This window comes from Nelusetta ayraudi, unplaced genomic scaffold, assembly GCF_046127955.1.
Source record: "Nelusetta ayraudi isolate G7.1 ecotype Tasmania unplaced genomic scaffold, CSIRO-AGI_Nayr_v1 ptg000039l, whole genome shotgun sequence".
Taxonomy (NCBI): Eukaryota; Metazoa; Chordata; class Actinopteri; order Tetraodontiformes; family Monacanthidae; genus Nelusetta; species Nelusetta ayraudi.
In genome coordinates this window covers 376,700-390,379 of record NW_027466089.1, presented here as the reverse complement: position 1 = coordinate 390,379, position 13,680 = coordinate 376,700, and the positions used below count along the sequence as shown (strand labels likewise).

The following is a 13,680-nucleotide window of genomic DNA, read 5'->3' as shown; positions in this document are numbered from 1 at the left end:
CCATGTCAATTCAACCGGTGATTTTCCCTTCCTTCTTTCTTCAAACAGTCTTTGCCTATCACACCTGTTTCTCTCTGGTTCGTTTCACAAAAGCATTTTTTGGCTGACAGATATGTTCCAAATGCAATGCAATCGTCAATCCTTCCCCTTGAGCATCATGTTCTTGCGCAACAAATATGCACTGATTCTATGCTTTAGCCTTGTCTTGTCGATGATAGGCGACGGACACAGGAATATATGATATTCTGGTAGTTTATCGTGTGGTAATGAACAATACTAAGAAAAAAAAGTCTTGTTTTCCACAAGAATGAAGTGTTACGGCTGTGTAGCATTAGTAGCATTGGAGCAATTAAAGATGGATAATGGCCTTTTAAACCTTCAGCGAGCCCGCAGTTATAGAGTCAAATATGTATTTTGAGAAATGAGTGCACCCCACTTTATTTCCCCACTATTCTTATTTCTAATAACAATAATAATAATAATAATAATAATAATAATAATGATAATAATAATAATAATAATAATAATAATAAGTAGAAGAAGAAGAAGAAGAAGAAAGAAAGAAGGGAAAAAAATCAAACTGGTTTTGATTTTGCACCAAAAATATTTAAATAGTAATTTCACATCAGCACAAAATAAAAACTTTGGCAGAGGATCAATGAACCTCCAGTCTCGCCACACCATCAGTTCTGGGAATGCTCCTCCATTCTGTTGGGAAATATACTCTGTCTAAATATAGAAACAGATTGACGCAAGATCTCGTGCTGATAGCAGTCACTTTGAAGTCATCGAGATTTAAAGTTAATTTATTACCTGCATGCAGTTGCATGGTTGTAATGCTGACCATGGGTTGCACAACAACTTCTACCACTTCCTGTTAATACAGTTATTATCGTTATAAAATAAAAAAATAAAAAAATCCACTCACTTGGACTTTACCACTTTGGACTACATTGAGTTAATCTTCTCTGAAAAAAAGAAAAGAAAAAGAAAAGAAAGAAATAACAGAAAAAAATGTCAGTTTCTGCAAACATGAAATGAGGAACCTAGTAACATTGAATGCGTTTCATCAATAATCCAATTTTACCCCAAATTAAATCATACTGTGAATACAGTTTTCAATGATACAACAATTGAAAATGTATTAAATTCTCCCCCTGTGTAATCCAGCAAGTAAAAAAGGAAACACCTTTGTTGTTTGCGGCACCATTTGTTTTATTTTTAATGAAATTTAAACCAGAAGTAGCTGCAACACGACATTCTAGACTGCTGATTGACATTCTGCCAGGAAGTTATCAGATTAATGTGAATCCTTTTGTGACATCACACACGCTGTTCTCACAAGTCATCTTCCACCAAGACATGTCTTCTAATCAAAGGTGAACTGTGCATCTGATAATTCAACAAGCGATCCTCCCTTTGTTGTTTGCGGCAGAAAAGACAATGAGGGCATCATATCCTTCCCCATGTGCATCATGTTCTTACATAAGAAACAGGCCCTGTATCCACGTCTGCTGTTTTAGCCTGGTGTGGGTGAAGACAGACGTTCTACACAGTAATATAAAACAGCGCAAAAACCAACATGGCAGGTACTCAGGTTTGGCGATGAACAATACTAACAAAAAAAATCTCCCATTTTCCACAAGAAGTCTTATGACTGTGTAGCATTAGTAGCATTCGAGCAAATAAATATGGATAAGGGCCACTTCAGCCTTTCGTGAACCGGTAGTCTAAGGAGTTAGAAGTCAAATATGTTTTTGAAGGAGTGATAACACCCTATTTTATTTTCCCAGCTATTCTTATTATTCTTATCATAATCATTACCTAAAGAACAAAACCAGAATTCCAGCTGTTGTTAAGTGTGCACAACAAATATTCGCTTGTTAATTTCCAGTCAGTACTAATTCAAGGCAAAGGATCAACAAACCCTGTCAGAGTCGACACAACCTGAAGTTCAGGGAATACCTGCTGGTTCCTTCTTATGGGAAATTATGTTTGTCGAAATGCGAATCTTACGAGCTAACTTATATAAGACATGGGTGAGATCACGGGCGTTCCGCTTGCTGGTTTTCGCCCAGAACATGTTGTCATTCATTTGTGGTGAGAACAAGGATGCATTAATTTTTCTGCTTCTAGGCTTATCACTTGGACTTGGTCTTGAGGGCAGCTGATACTGTTGAATTGACCTTTTCAGTAAGCATGTGATAAAACACGCCCTTTTGGAAACCCAGCTCAACTGGAGTCCAGGATGAAAAATGAAACACTTATTACATGGCACCATATAATATCAGAAAAGTATGCTTAATCTAAAAAACAAACAAAACAAAAACAAAAACCACCATATAAACCCTGGATAAATACCATATGAACCCTGAAAATGGTTATAATGATTTTTGTTATCTTTATTGTTGTTATAATGTCAGGGATATATTCTGCCTATATGCTAATTTATTTTAGATAAGCTCAACACTTTGACATATGCCATATTGTCAAAAAATACTATTTGATTCCAATATTTGACATATTAGAATATCAATATTTGTCAATATTTGACATATTGGAATCAAATAGTATTGTTTTTGAAGGTTTTGGGATCGGGAACATTCCATCAATGCTGAAACTATTATGAATAAAGTAGCCTGGAGTAGAAAAACAGGCCACATCTCTGAGTTTGTTTTACCACAAGAGTTCCGGGAATTCTCCCAGTCAATTCTTTCAATTGCGTCCTAATACAAAGCTCTTTTATTGCTTTATATCTTTTTTGTCTTTCTTCCTGCACCAACCCTGGGGATTTTGCTAGTGAATGGTTAACGTAGTTCAATTTGATGAAAACATATGCTGTGAGTGGCCTTCGCTGTTGATGAATAACTTACTTTATCTAAAGTAAAGCATAATGTTTCTTTGGGGAAAAGCCCAGTTTCCATCCTCATTAGTCTTCCATTAACCTCAAATGGCGTGCAAGAGACTTAGCGTGTTTTCCTGAAGCCGTAGCCAGGTGTTCCTCGTTTGTCTATTTGATACACATTAACTGGTCACTCAATGGATTGAATTACGTGACGTGAAAAGCCCCTTTATGTGGATGTCTATTTCAGTAAGTAAGTGTTCTATTTTTGGTTGTAGACTTCCTGCTTGACCCGTTTAGGACTGTCCAGTCTCTGTACAAATAAATACAGAATGGCACACATTCCATCACTTTAATGAACATCAAATAAATGTGTTTACCAATACTTGACATCATAACAAGATATTCCTGGAGCCTATCCAAATGTATTTACAAATTTTTCTTTATACATTATCTATTTGCTGTAATAGAGATAGTAGTAAGTAGTAATAGTCCTTTTTTGTAATTTTCTAATTCTGTCCTCGTCCAACTACAATTAGCTCACAAAATGTTCGCGTGTCTAAACTGATTTATGATCAGAGCCAAGCCTCAAACTGGCCCAGGGCGATACACCGTTCACACCCTGGAAAGATCTGCAAACATATCAGGGCATTGTCAGACCAGTGCGACACTTTACCAGAAAGCGGTGTTAAAATAGTTTCGCACTTCCCCCAATATGATGTGTCATCTTCCCAGCAAGCATTTTTGTGCTCTGCTGTTGTTTTGTTTCCATCTGGTTGTGGCATCTCTCCAGCAACAGTCAGCTGTTTTTTTTTTAATGTTCCTTTGAAAGTGAAAAAAATGATGATTGGTTTCGGGGTGGGCAGATTCACCGAGAAGAGTGATCCGTGTGACACAGTGCCCACTTTGCTAGACTCCAGAGTTCGACGTGTCTGTGTTTTTATGAAAAAAATTCTGTCATCATTATTTGACTTTTTACTCTATCAAGTTTGTCAAGGGCCAATGCATTCTAGAGCAGAGGGTTGTGATTTTCAGGCCTGATTAAATGTTAGTGACATTACGACCATGGATGACTTACTACAGGAATGACAGCAATGACTGCTTCGTTATACCCTGGCTGTTAGTGACATTACGACAGTGGATGACTTACTAGAGGAATGACAGCAAGGCAGCCTCTGCTTCATTATTTCCTGGCTGAATGCATTGTTGCCTGCAACGCTCAGTGTCATAGCTATTATACGTTGAAATTTAACCCCGGGAAACTTGTCCTCACTGTAAATAGGCTGAACGCAGAGTCCCTGCGTCAGAGGCGTCTCCTCTTATTTCAAAATGTGGTAATGCGGACGTGAGACCAAAAGCCCCTTCTCTATCAATTCCTGGTGGATTTCCTGCTTTCCACGTTTCGGACATCGGAACCTTTGTCTTTAAAGGAGTACAGAATGTCCGACACTATGAAAGTGTACGTTTATTTGGCAACAAGTAAACGTATGTACTCTGTGCCCTCACCGTGCAAAAACACGTTTTATAAAGAAAAAAGGATTCGTATTGATGCCTTTGTATTTTGAAGGAGTAGTTCATTCCCAGTGTATCAACAAGAGACTTGAATAGCACTAGAATCAATGTTAAATAAGATGTTTAACATTGATTTTATTGAAATCATCATTTCATCCGATGTGATCCTTGAAATCAGGAACAACACACAAATTGTTTCAATCTTTCAATCAATTGCATAATTTATTTGTTATAAATACATATTATTATTATATGATTATATATTATATGACATAAATATTCCTTCACCCTTTTACAATGTGGCAAGATCATATTTTACACAAATTTATTCAGAAGATACAAACAAGTTTTGACTTTATTGCTCGGCCCGCTCAGGTAGAAGTCACACATATTATGAAATACATAGGGTTAGACTGCAGTGTATTCAAGTGGACTAAAAAAAAAAGGGGCAAAAACACTTCATGTCGAAAGTCGTCTCGCAGAAAAATTTTCTGCTGACACGTGGGGAGTCACTGCAGCAGAGAGAGAAGAACAGTGCTGTCCTCCACTCTGTCCAGCTGCTCCACCACTTCAATCAGCCTCTCAACCTTCTCCGGGGGGAGCGCCGCCGCCGCGTTGCTCCTGAACTTCTTCCTCAAGCTCTCATTGGTCAGCGGGTTGCGCCAGTGACCGTAGAAGGTGTTGCAGCGCCCATTGAGGGTATCGCCTCCAACCAGCGTCACATGGACTTCGCCATACATGCTGTTGAAGTTGGCCGGATTGTCGACGGGGTGCTCGACGCGAACACGGCTCAGCAGGGCCTGCAGGTCGGGGCGGGCCATGGCTGCTGGCGTGAAGGACTCCACGGTCACCTCACCGTCCAGCAGAGCGCTGCAGGCATTGAACTGGAATGAGTGGCGTGCCTCGTGCTCAGAGTCAGGTAAGGGCCTGTCTATGTACTTGGATCTGGGGACCCTGAGCAGGACGTCTTCGATTTGAGATGGCGAAACTTGGCCGGGGTCGCACCCCATGAGGAGCTTGTGGACGGACGACGCGGCGTCCGCCACCCAGTGCATCCCCAGGTGAGCTGGGAAGCGCTTGAAGGCCATGTCCTGCTCCTCCAGCAGGAATCGGTGGCCGCCGTCAGCCGGCGATGGCAGACGCTGCGGCACGTAGTCTTCGTAAAAAGCATCGAAGCCGGCCACCCCGTCGACTACGTCGAGGATGGCTGCGCTGCCCTCTAGGCCCCTGGAGGCCAGAAGAGCGGCCTCCAGCCCCAAGCGTGATGCATTACCAATGTGAAAGGGTTTGGACTGAGTGGCGGCGTTAGCCATGGGAGCTCCCGACAGGGAGGCAGCGATGGCTAAGGCGTGACTGGAAGCCGTGGCACTCAAGCGCAGGAGGTGTGCGCAGGCCGCGGCGCTTCCCATGGTGCCCACCACAGTGGGAGGATGAAACCTGGTGACGAGGGACAAGTTAGTACAAAATAAGGCAGCATGAGGTGGCATACCCTTTCCTTTAGAGGAGCTCACCTCTTGGGGATGTTGCGGGCCTCGTTGGAGAACCTCATGAGTCGACCCTGGATTTCAATGCCAACGTTGAAGGCCAGCAGGAGATCAAGACCACTGGGTTTGCTGCCGCAAGGCACTGTGTCGCTGAGTGCCAACAAAGCAGGAAGCACCGCTCCTGAAGGATGAGTGGCAGGGTGCCAGGTGTCGTCAAAGTCCATCGAGTGTGTCTGCGGAGAGGGGCCATAAAATGAACATTTCCATCCGTTAGTCCTGGAGTACCTGAGATTTGACCACTGGTGGAGCGGGGCCAATACTCACCGCCACGCCGTTGACAAAGGCTGCCAGCGTCGGGGAAAGTTTGGTGTTCGGATGCCCATAGACAGAGCTGATGGGGTCAAGAGCATACATGTGCTGAAAGGAAGATTAAAAGGTGTCAGGACTGGAACAGTCTGAGCTCAATGATTTTCTTTTTCGTCAGCCATGGGTCAAAATTATTTGGAGGAGAAGGTCACTGCACTCTGGGCTGCTGTCATATTCAAAGATGAAATTTAGATAACAACCCGTGATTTTTTTTTTAATTCTCTCCATCTGTCCGCACTTGGCCTCTAAAACAACCGAGGACTTGTGGCGGTGGAAGGTTCAAAGCCATTGCTTTCACCCACCTCACATCAAATATGAAACCTAATGAAAAAATCTATTATTTTCCCTCTGCACTGCGCCTCACCTGACAGTGCTGCAGTGCCAGCTCGAACACGGTCGTCCTGCTGCCAATCAGACCAACTCCGATGCTGTCCAGAACCATTCTTTTGCTGCGCTTGACCGTAACAGGTGTCAAATGGTGAGGCTTCACTTCGGCAAGAAACCTCCCAAAGCTTTCCGTTACTGTGACTTCAGGGTCTGGTTGCTTCAAAACTGAATGGGACAGAGTAAAGAAGAAAATATACATATATATACATATATATCAGAATAGGTGACACTTTTATCAGTTACTCAGTCTGCCCAAAACAACACACTTTGTCTTTTATTTCTGCAATTTTTTGTTTTACAAAAGGAGAACAAAGACCTGGGCACTTCACTCTACCTTTAACTGCAGCCTTATGCAGACCTCTGTATCCACTCATTGGTCTCATTGTTTTCTGGTGGATAAAATAATTTGTTATCTTGCACATAAAGCAAGAGCAGCAAGTAGTGCAATGCAATACAAAAAAACTGCTAAACAGTATTTCAGTCCTTACCCGCAGTGTGGAGTTCATGGTCTCCTCCTTGGTTCTGAAGGGCTTTGATGCTTTTGGGAGGCTGAGCAACTAACTTATATGGCCAATGACAAGGAAGAGGAGGGAAGGGAAAAACATTTAATCATGTGACAAAAAAGTGGGAAGTGTTCACGCCTCACACATTTTTGTGAACCACACCTCCATTATGAGGAGGAAGGACATATAAAGGAGTCATGCCTGTGTAGCTATCATGTCCCAGACAGATAAAGAGTGTTGTGGGGGAATTTTTTTTCAAACGCTCCACCCACAAACGCCTTATTTACAACAGTCCCACTCCTGCCTCAGACAGCACAACTCGACAGAAAATCCACCTGAGCATCCCTGACACCTGCACCGGGTAGGTCTTTACTGCCGCTTGCTTTGCTGTTGTCAAGTGATGTTTTGAAACTCTACATGTTCAATAACAGGGCAGAGGTATGGATAAAAAGCATTTAACGTTCTGTGATCATCCACAGTCATTTAAAACGTGTCTCATTTTAACATTTTAATACTAATGATAAGATAAGAGAGAGAGAATTGATGCCATTTTAATATTGAGTAAAAGGTATGAATGAGTGAAACAGCACAATCCTACTAAAAACAACCTGTTGGCTGGTTTGAATGAGAATCAATGTTAAATTTGACTATTTATAAAACATGAAACTCTATAGTTCAGTGAGGAGAGAAGTTCTCCGCTATTCCGCTGAGTCTCAGGCTGCTCCTTCCTCTAACTGGGATGGGCTGGCTGCCACCCTTTTGTGTTCAGTGACTTAAAAATAACAAGACACTATGACACCACATACCAGTGAGCAGTGACTCCGCCACTTTCTTTTGTAAGCTTCTTGGTAAAACAAATGTTTTATTTATTGGAGTCATAAGATTGAGTTTTCTACTTTTTCTCGTTTAGAATGTAAAATGTTCTCAATGTGGTTTCAACATTTTCTCTTAAAAGTTCATCTTAGCTACTTGTACATTTTATTTTTATTTCATGATTTTATTGATTAATTTTTTGTTGTTGTTGTTGTTGTTGTTGTTGTTGTTGTTTTAAATAGACACTATGGCAACCTCAGATGGGTTTCCTGCAAGTTTCTATGGGGAACCAGGAGTGTTGGGCTTGTTGTCCAATGGGATCAGTGCATTTCTCGTACTTCTACAGAACTTCAATACTGCTCGCACTGGCATTGAACCAGTGGGAGTTGAGAACATACTTGCAGGTAAACATAAAGATTAATGCAATGGAATGCAATACAATGCAATGCAATTCAATACAATACAATGCAATGCAATCTAATGTATTTCATGTTTATTACAGGTGTTCATCTCATCCTGATTGGTGGCATTTGTCAGCTGGTGGCTGGGCTTTTGTCCTTTAGAAAGTATGACCACTTGAGTGCCACTGCCTTTGTAGGCTATGCTGCACTCTGGGGCAGTTATGGTGCAACCAGAATTTATTTTGGTAGCTTTTCTCAAACACCGGAGATCTCCAACAACAGTTTGTCAGTCATTTACCCAAACAACACACACCAAAATGCCACTACAGGGATTCCCATCGACTTCTTAAGTCAGTTCATCAAAGAGTCAGCGATTGCTGGCCTAGTGCCCTACATCATTCTGTCTTTTCTCCTGGCTTTCTGCTCTGCAACAGTCAACTACATCATGCCTTTTGTCTTTGGAGCTATCACAGTCACCTTGATTTTTGAGGCAGTAGGTCTCGTGGCAAGCTCTTGGGCTCTTGTGGTCTCTGGAGTATTTGAGATGGTCATTCTGCTTTTCGCTATCTATGGTTCAGCTGCACTTCTGGCTAAAGGTCTGACTCAACGGCTCGTCCTCAAAGGCTTTGGAACCCCCCTCTTCAATGTTCTCCTGTTAGGGACGGCCAACTCGGCAAGTGCCAAAAGCACTGGCCAAGAAAAGAAGAAAAACACAAAATATGCGGAACCAATGGCCTTGGGGTTCTTCTGTGACACTATTTCCTCATTTATATTTGCTTTCTACAACTTTGACTACGTGAAGACCTTTGGTTTGGCAGTAACATGGATCTCAATTATCACAGGTGCCCAATTGTTTTCCAGCTATTACTCCTGTCTGCGCCTAGATGGCTACCACACCACCAAGTTTGGCCTTCATGCCACATATTGGCTGATCAAGGCTTGGGATGAGTTTGTGATATCTAGTCTAAATACAAAGGACAACAGCTTGGAGTTGGGGAGGGAGTCTATGGTGGGAAACTGGTTCTTTGTGGCCGCAGGCTTGGTGCTCTGTGTGGGAAGCCTGAACATGGATGTTCTAGAACTGCTCCACAATGTGATGTTCGTCGTGCTTACAGTTTCAACGGTCCCCCAGATCCCTTCACCGGGATACTACATCTTCTTTGGTGTAGCTTGCTCCCTGTTCGCTGCAGTCTCCCTGTATGGTACATTCACACGTCTCATCAACACGATCGCGGAGAAGTCTCTCATCCCAGTCGGACCCCAGCCTGTCTCTACAGACCTGCTAAGGAAGTCTTTGAACCTTGGTAGGGTCAAACAGGGAGACCAGGAGGGCCTGCCTCCAACTGAGCAGCCCTCAGACACCATGTTCTACCTCTGCAATGGGGTTGCAGCTCTGTCAGCTCTCCATACAGCTTCCTCCAGTATGAACCCTACGTTCCTGCATCTCACTGTGCCTTGGGTTCTCATATCTGGTGCCATCATCCAGATCTACGTCAGTCGTCTGCAAGTCACAGATGGCGGCCGCTTTGGGTCGTTCATCCCATCCATGTATGCAGTTGTGTGGGCAGCCTGGACCTGGTTTAGATTTGCAGGTATATAAAATTTTAAAAAGAAATCTGTTTATTTTTTACAAATTAACTAAATTTTTATCTTGATTTGCTTGTACCCAGGTCACCTCCTTCAGTTCCCCCCAGAGGCAGCCAATGGTTTTACAGCAGGAGTCGCAGCTCTCCTTGTCATTAATGCCTTCCTTATGCTAATTGGTGTGTTTCAGTTTCTGGTGGTGTTTATTTAGCATTTTACTGGAGATATTTTTCACCCCAAATTTTTCTTTTATTTGTTTTTCTTTTGTCAGCTGCCCATAGGAACCTTGCCATGTTGTTTCTAACTGTGGTCATGGAGGTTGTTCTGGTCTGTTTCCTGCTTTCTACACTACAGCGTCTGCCATACAGACTAGAGAGTAAGTCTGAACATTGCCTCAAAATCACCACAGTGTCCACCACAGCCTTTTAAAAACATTTTAATTAAACACACATGCTTCAATAATCACAGTTTTCTTGACTTTGTTTTTTTGCAGTAGCCATGCTTGCTCTACTTTCAATAATTTGCATTTATGGAGCTCTGGCCTCACTTATGAACAGCATCTTTTCACAAAGACTCCTGCCTCTGGGACCTCCATTGATTAAGGTGACCAATAAAGACATTCCTTTTGTTTGGATTCCTTTGATCCATCGAATTTTGATTGGATTGAAATTTTTTGATTTGGAGAAACTGACCACATTTATTTCCTGTCTCAGGGCAAAGTAAAGGAAGAGTCTGATCCAGTGCTCCAATGTCCTACGTTTAATTCACGATTCACTAGCAGTCTCCTGAATATCGCCCACCTTTTGGAGGAGGGACGAGTCTGTGGAATACCCACAGACACTGTCTACGCTCTTGCTGCCTCTTGCAAAAATCCTGAAGCTATAGAGAAAATCTATAATATCAAGGTAAGCTTGCGGAAACAAGCACGCAGGAAATATTCAACAAATTTGGCTTCTCTGCAAAACTCATCGGGGTGTTGTTTTACCTTCCAGGAGAGACCAGCAGAGAAACCAATCTGCATTTGTATCTCCAACATCGAACAGCTGCTGGCTGCAAAGCCTCCCTTCAGTCCTCTGCTCTGGGAGTTCATGAGGAACGTGTATCCAGGAGGCATCAGCTGCATCGTCAGTAAAGGAGACTGGCTGCTCAGACTAGGTTTGAAATCTTCTGTAAAATGGCTTAAGAACACAGAGAAGCTGAAATAAATAGGTATTTATTTCACCTCCCTCCCCAATGCAGGAGTCGGGCCTGCATTTGACCGTGTTGGGACCCGTGACAGCATCATGATCCGAGTCCCAGACCACACAGTGACAGCCCACTTGTGCGACATCACTGGACCCCTCGCTATCACCTCAGCCAATCCTAGTGGAGAGCCAGACAGCACCCACCACGACATGGTCATCAAGTCAGTGTGTCTTCGCTGAAAATCACAGCACTGAAGTCATCACATGTTCTGCTTCCTCTCACAACCACCACTTTATTCTTTTGTTTTACTCTCAGCCGACTGGGTCATAAGATCCAAGGGGTTCTATGCGATGGGAACTCCAATGAAGTTGTTGCCTCCACTGTGGTTAACTGCTTGAGCATTGATGAAGGTAAAACGTTCAGACATTTCTGCAACTTTTACAATTTTTTCTCTCTTTTTTTTTTTTTGCTTTGACTGACCCCTTTCTGGATCTCCCCCCCCCCCCCCCCCCCCCCCCCCCCCACAGGCACTATCACCATTGTGAGGGAGGGCTGTGTTCCTGCAGCAAAAGTCAGACAGACTTTTGACAGAGTTAAAACCCTTGTGGTGTGACCTCAATCAAAGAGCTCCTTCAAGGAAAGGAACCCAGCTTATAAAACATAGAGGCAGGGATTACTTGATGTATATTTGTGGAACTGGAGATATTTTGGTGATTGGTGTTAAATTATGTATAGATGTCTTTATTTTTGTTACTTCCGGTGGTAAAATGAAGGGTACAGCTCATTGTATTTTCTGCTCTTTTGTAATGCTAATATTGAATGAAGCAGCACTGGAGCATTGAAGAGCTACCGGCTGGTGTATCTGGATGGCGAGATGAAACGATAAGGACACAGCAGAGAAGTTATTTTAATCTTCAACGCTAAGGCCAAGCATCCTCTCAAATAGCCTTCTTTGCCATTTCCCGACTGACTCACGGTAACGTTCCCGAGTGGACAGGGCCTGAAACCTTGCCGAACCAACTGAAACAGAACTTGCTGTGTATATAAAGTCTTCTCTGAAGACTGCTGAATAATTCTGTGTCGTTTGCTCCTTTTGAACCAATAAACTTCCATGGTTGTCAACGGTCTTTATTCTTTTGCGTAGTTTGTCAACAATTCCCAACACATTATATTATATATGTGCATATATATATATATATATATATATATATATATATATATATATACATATATATATATATATATATATATATATATATATATATATATATATATATATATGTAGAGAGAGAGAGAGAGAGAGAGAGGAGATGATTACTTGCTGTACGTTTGTTGAATTGGAGAGGGTTTTTTGGTGAATGGTGTTGAATTATGTTCATATACATTTGTTTATTTTTGTGGATTTTAATTTAGATGGTACAAAGGGTACAACTCAATTTATTGTTAGTGTGGACAGCAATTTAAATGGATATCTCCCTGTTGTTCAAAGAATTGAAGGAATACTGGCTGAATTAAAATAAAACACTTATCATTGTGTTTTTATTTTTTGAAAAGTAAAAGCACTCTGTACAATTTATACTATTTTCCATGCAATAGTTTCTCCAACATGCTAATAAACATCCCTTGGATTTCCCTTGTTGAAAGGTTAAGTACTTATCAAACTGATGATGTTTGCGCTGCTCAAACCAATTGACAGAACAAGGAGACACAAGTCAACCAGGAACATAATATTGTTACAAGGTTCAGTCATCTCAGAAAATATTTCCCTGTGATTTGCTATGGTCAAGTAACCATGCGATGATCAAAATAGCTTTTTTTATTTTTTGTTTTTTCATAATTTCTTTTATGAAAACCCAACACATCTTGACAAAGATGCCCATTAAGTGCAATGAAGAACACAGATTTTTATTTTATTTTGTAAGTTTCCTTTTGATTTTTATTTCAGTTGTCCTGTCCAAGTTACATCTGCAAAAGCATTTTAGCACTACCTGGGATGACCTGCAGGGCTGCGTTCTCTTTCACCGAGCCATTGGAAGTGATTCACACAGACAGAACAGGGCCACCAGCGATAACCCAGTATCTGCCAAACAAACACAGAAGGTCAAGTGAAGGTCAATGGAAGTGCCACCACCTCATGTCCTGATGCCAGGCCACATATGGCAGTGCCTCCTCTCCAGCGCCGCCCTCAACTCTGACCACAGGGTATTTACAGATTAAGCGCGAGTCCAGCAGGATGACGTCAGGGCCCGGGATGGCTTTGATCACCTGTAAGATCTGGGTGTGCGTGGTCCTCTCCCTACCTGTGTGCCCCACTGTCTTCTCTCCGGATACCCTACTGCTCCTCTGTGGCAGAATATATGATGCAACAGAAAACCGTCATCACTTACAAATTTTGAGGACACCTGGTTTGACTTCAGGTGCAATCAAAAGTTTATTGTGAACTGGTGAGTCAGCCATGAATGTCTTCATTGTCTTGTCATTCAGGCATTGAGAGATTTACAACCAGAAACCTTCTTCTCTGGAAATGGATTAACGTCATCAGCAGTCACATAGGTCAGAATATGACACAGTCATAAAATTATACTTTCACATAATGCAACACA

At 42.1% G+C, this 13,680-nt stretch overlaps 2 protein-coding genes across 2 annotated transcripts; one reads left to right on the top strand and one right to left on the bottom strand.

Annotated features, from left to right (window-relative positions):
* Nucleotides 1-4,571: 4,571 nt before the first annotated feature.
* On the bottom strand, nt 4,572-7,074 carry irg1l (immunoresponsive gene 1, like). Its single transcript, XM_076032843.1, has 5 exons — nt 6,926-7,074; nt 6,569-6,756; nt 6,163-6,255; nt 5,866-6,071; nt 4,572-5,791 (listed from the first exon to the last, which is right to left on the bottom strand). Exons 1-5 carry the CDS (start codon nt 7,011-7,013, stop codon nt 4,864-4,866), a joined length of 1,503 nt encoding a protein of 500 aa, XP_075888958.1. The 5' UTR covers nt 7,014-7,074; the 3' UTR covers nt 4,572-4,863.
* A 246-nt stretch (nt 7,075-7,320) lies between these two features.
* Nucleotides 7,321-12,204, top strand: LOC142892629 (uncharacterized). The gene is made up of 11 exons (XM_076032842.1): nt 7,321-7,455; nt 8,150-8,311; nt 8,410-9,900; nt 9,979-10,071; nt 10,164-10,268; nt 10,386-10,495; nt 10,606-10,797; nt 10,885-11,047; nt 11,132-11,297; nt 11,393-11,487; nt 11,605-12,204. The coding sequence occupies exons 2-11, from the start codon at nt 8,155-8,157 to the stop codon at nt 11,688-11,690; spliced, it is 2,658 nt and encodes an 885-aa protein (XP_075888957.1). The 5' UTR covers nt 7,321-7,455; nt 8,150-8,154; the 3' UTR covers nt 11,691-12,204.
* Nucleotides 12,205-13,680: the final 1,476 nt, after the last annotated feature.

Bases quoted from the DNA above. Each gene is read 5' to 3' on its own strand.
- irg1l (XM_076032843.1), bottom strand. From the start codon at position 7,013: ATGTGCAAGATAACAAATTATTTTATCCACCAGAAAACAATGAGACCA. The intron at 6,757-6,925 runs GTAGAGTGAAGT...TGTCCCATTCAG, and splicing joins GCATAAGGCTGCAGTTAAAG to TTTTGAAGCAACCAGACCCT. The intron at 5,792-5,865 runs GTGAGCTCCTCT...CCTCGTCACCAG, and splicing joins GCCCGCAACATCCCCAAGAG to GTTTCATCCTCCCACTGTGG.
- LOC142892629 (XM_076032842.1), top strand. From the start codon at position 8,155: ATGGCAACCTCAGATGGGTTTCCTGCAAGTTTCTATGGGGAACCAGGA. The intron at 10,072-10,163 runs GTGTGTTTCAGT...TTCTTTTGTCAG, and splicing joins TGCCTTCCTTATGCTAATTG to CTGCCCATAGGAACCTTGCC. The intron at 10,798-10,884 runs GTAAGCTTGCGG...TTTACCTTCCAG, and splicing joins AGAAAATCTATAATATCAAG to GAGAGACCAGCAGAGAAACC.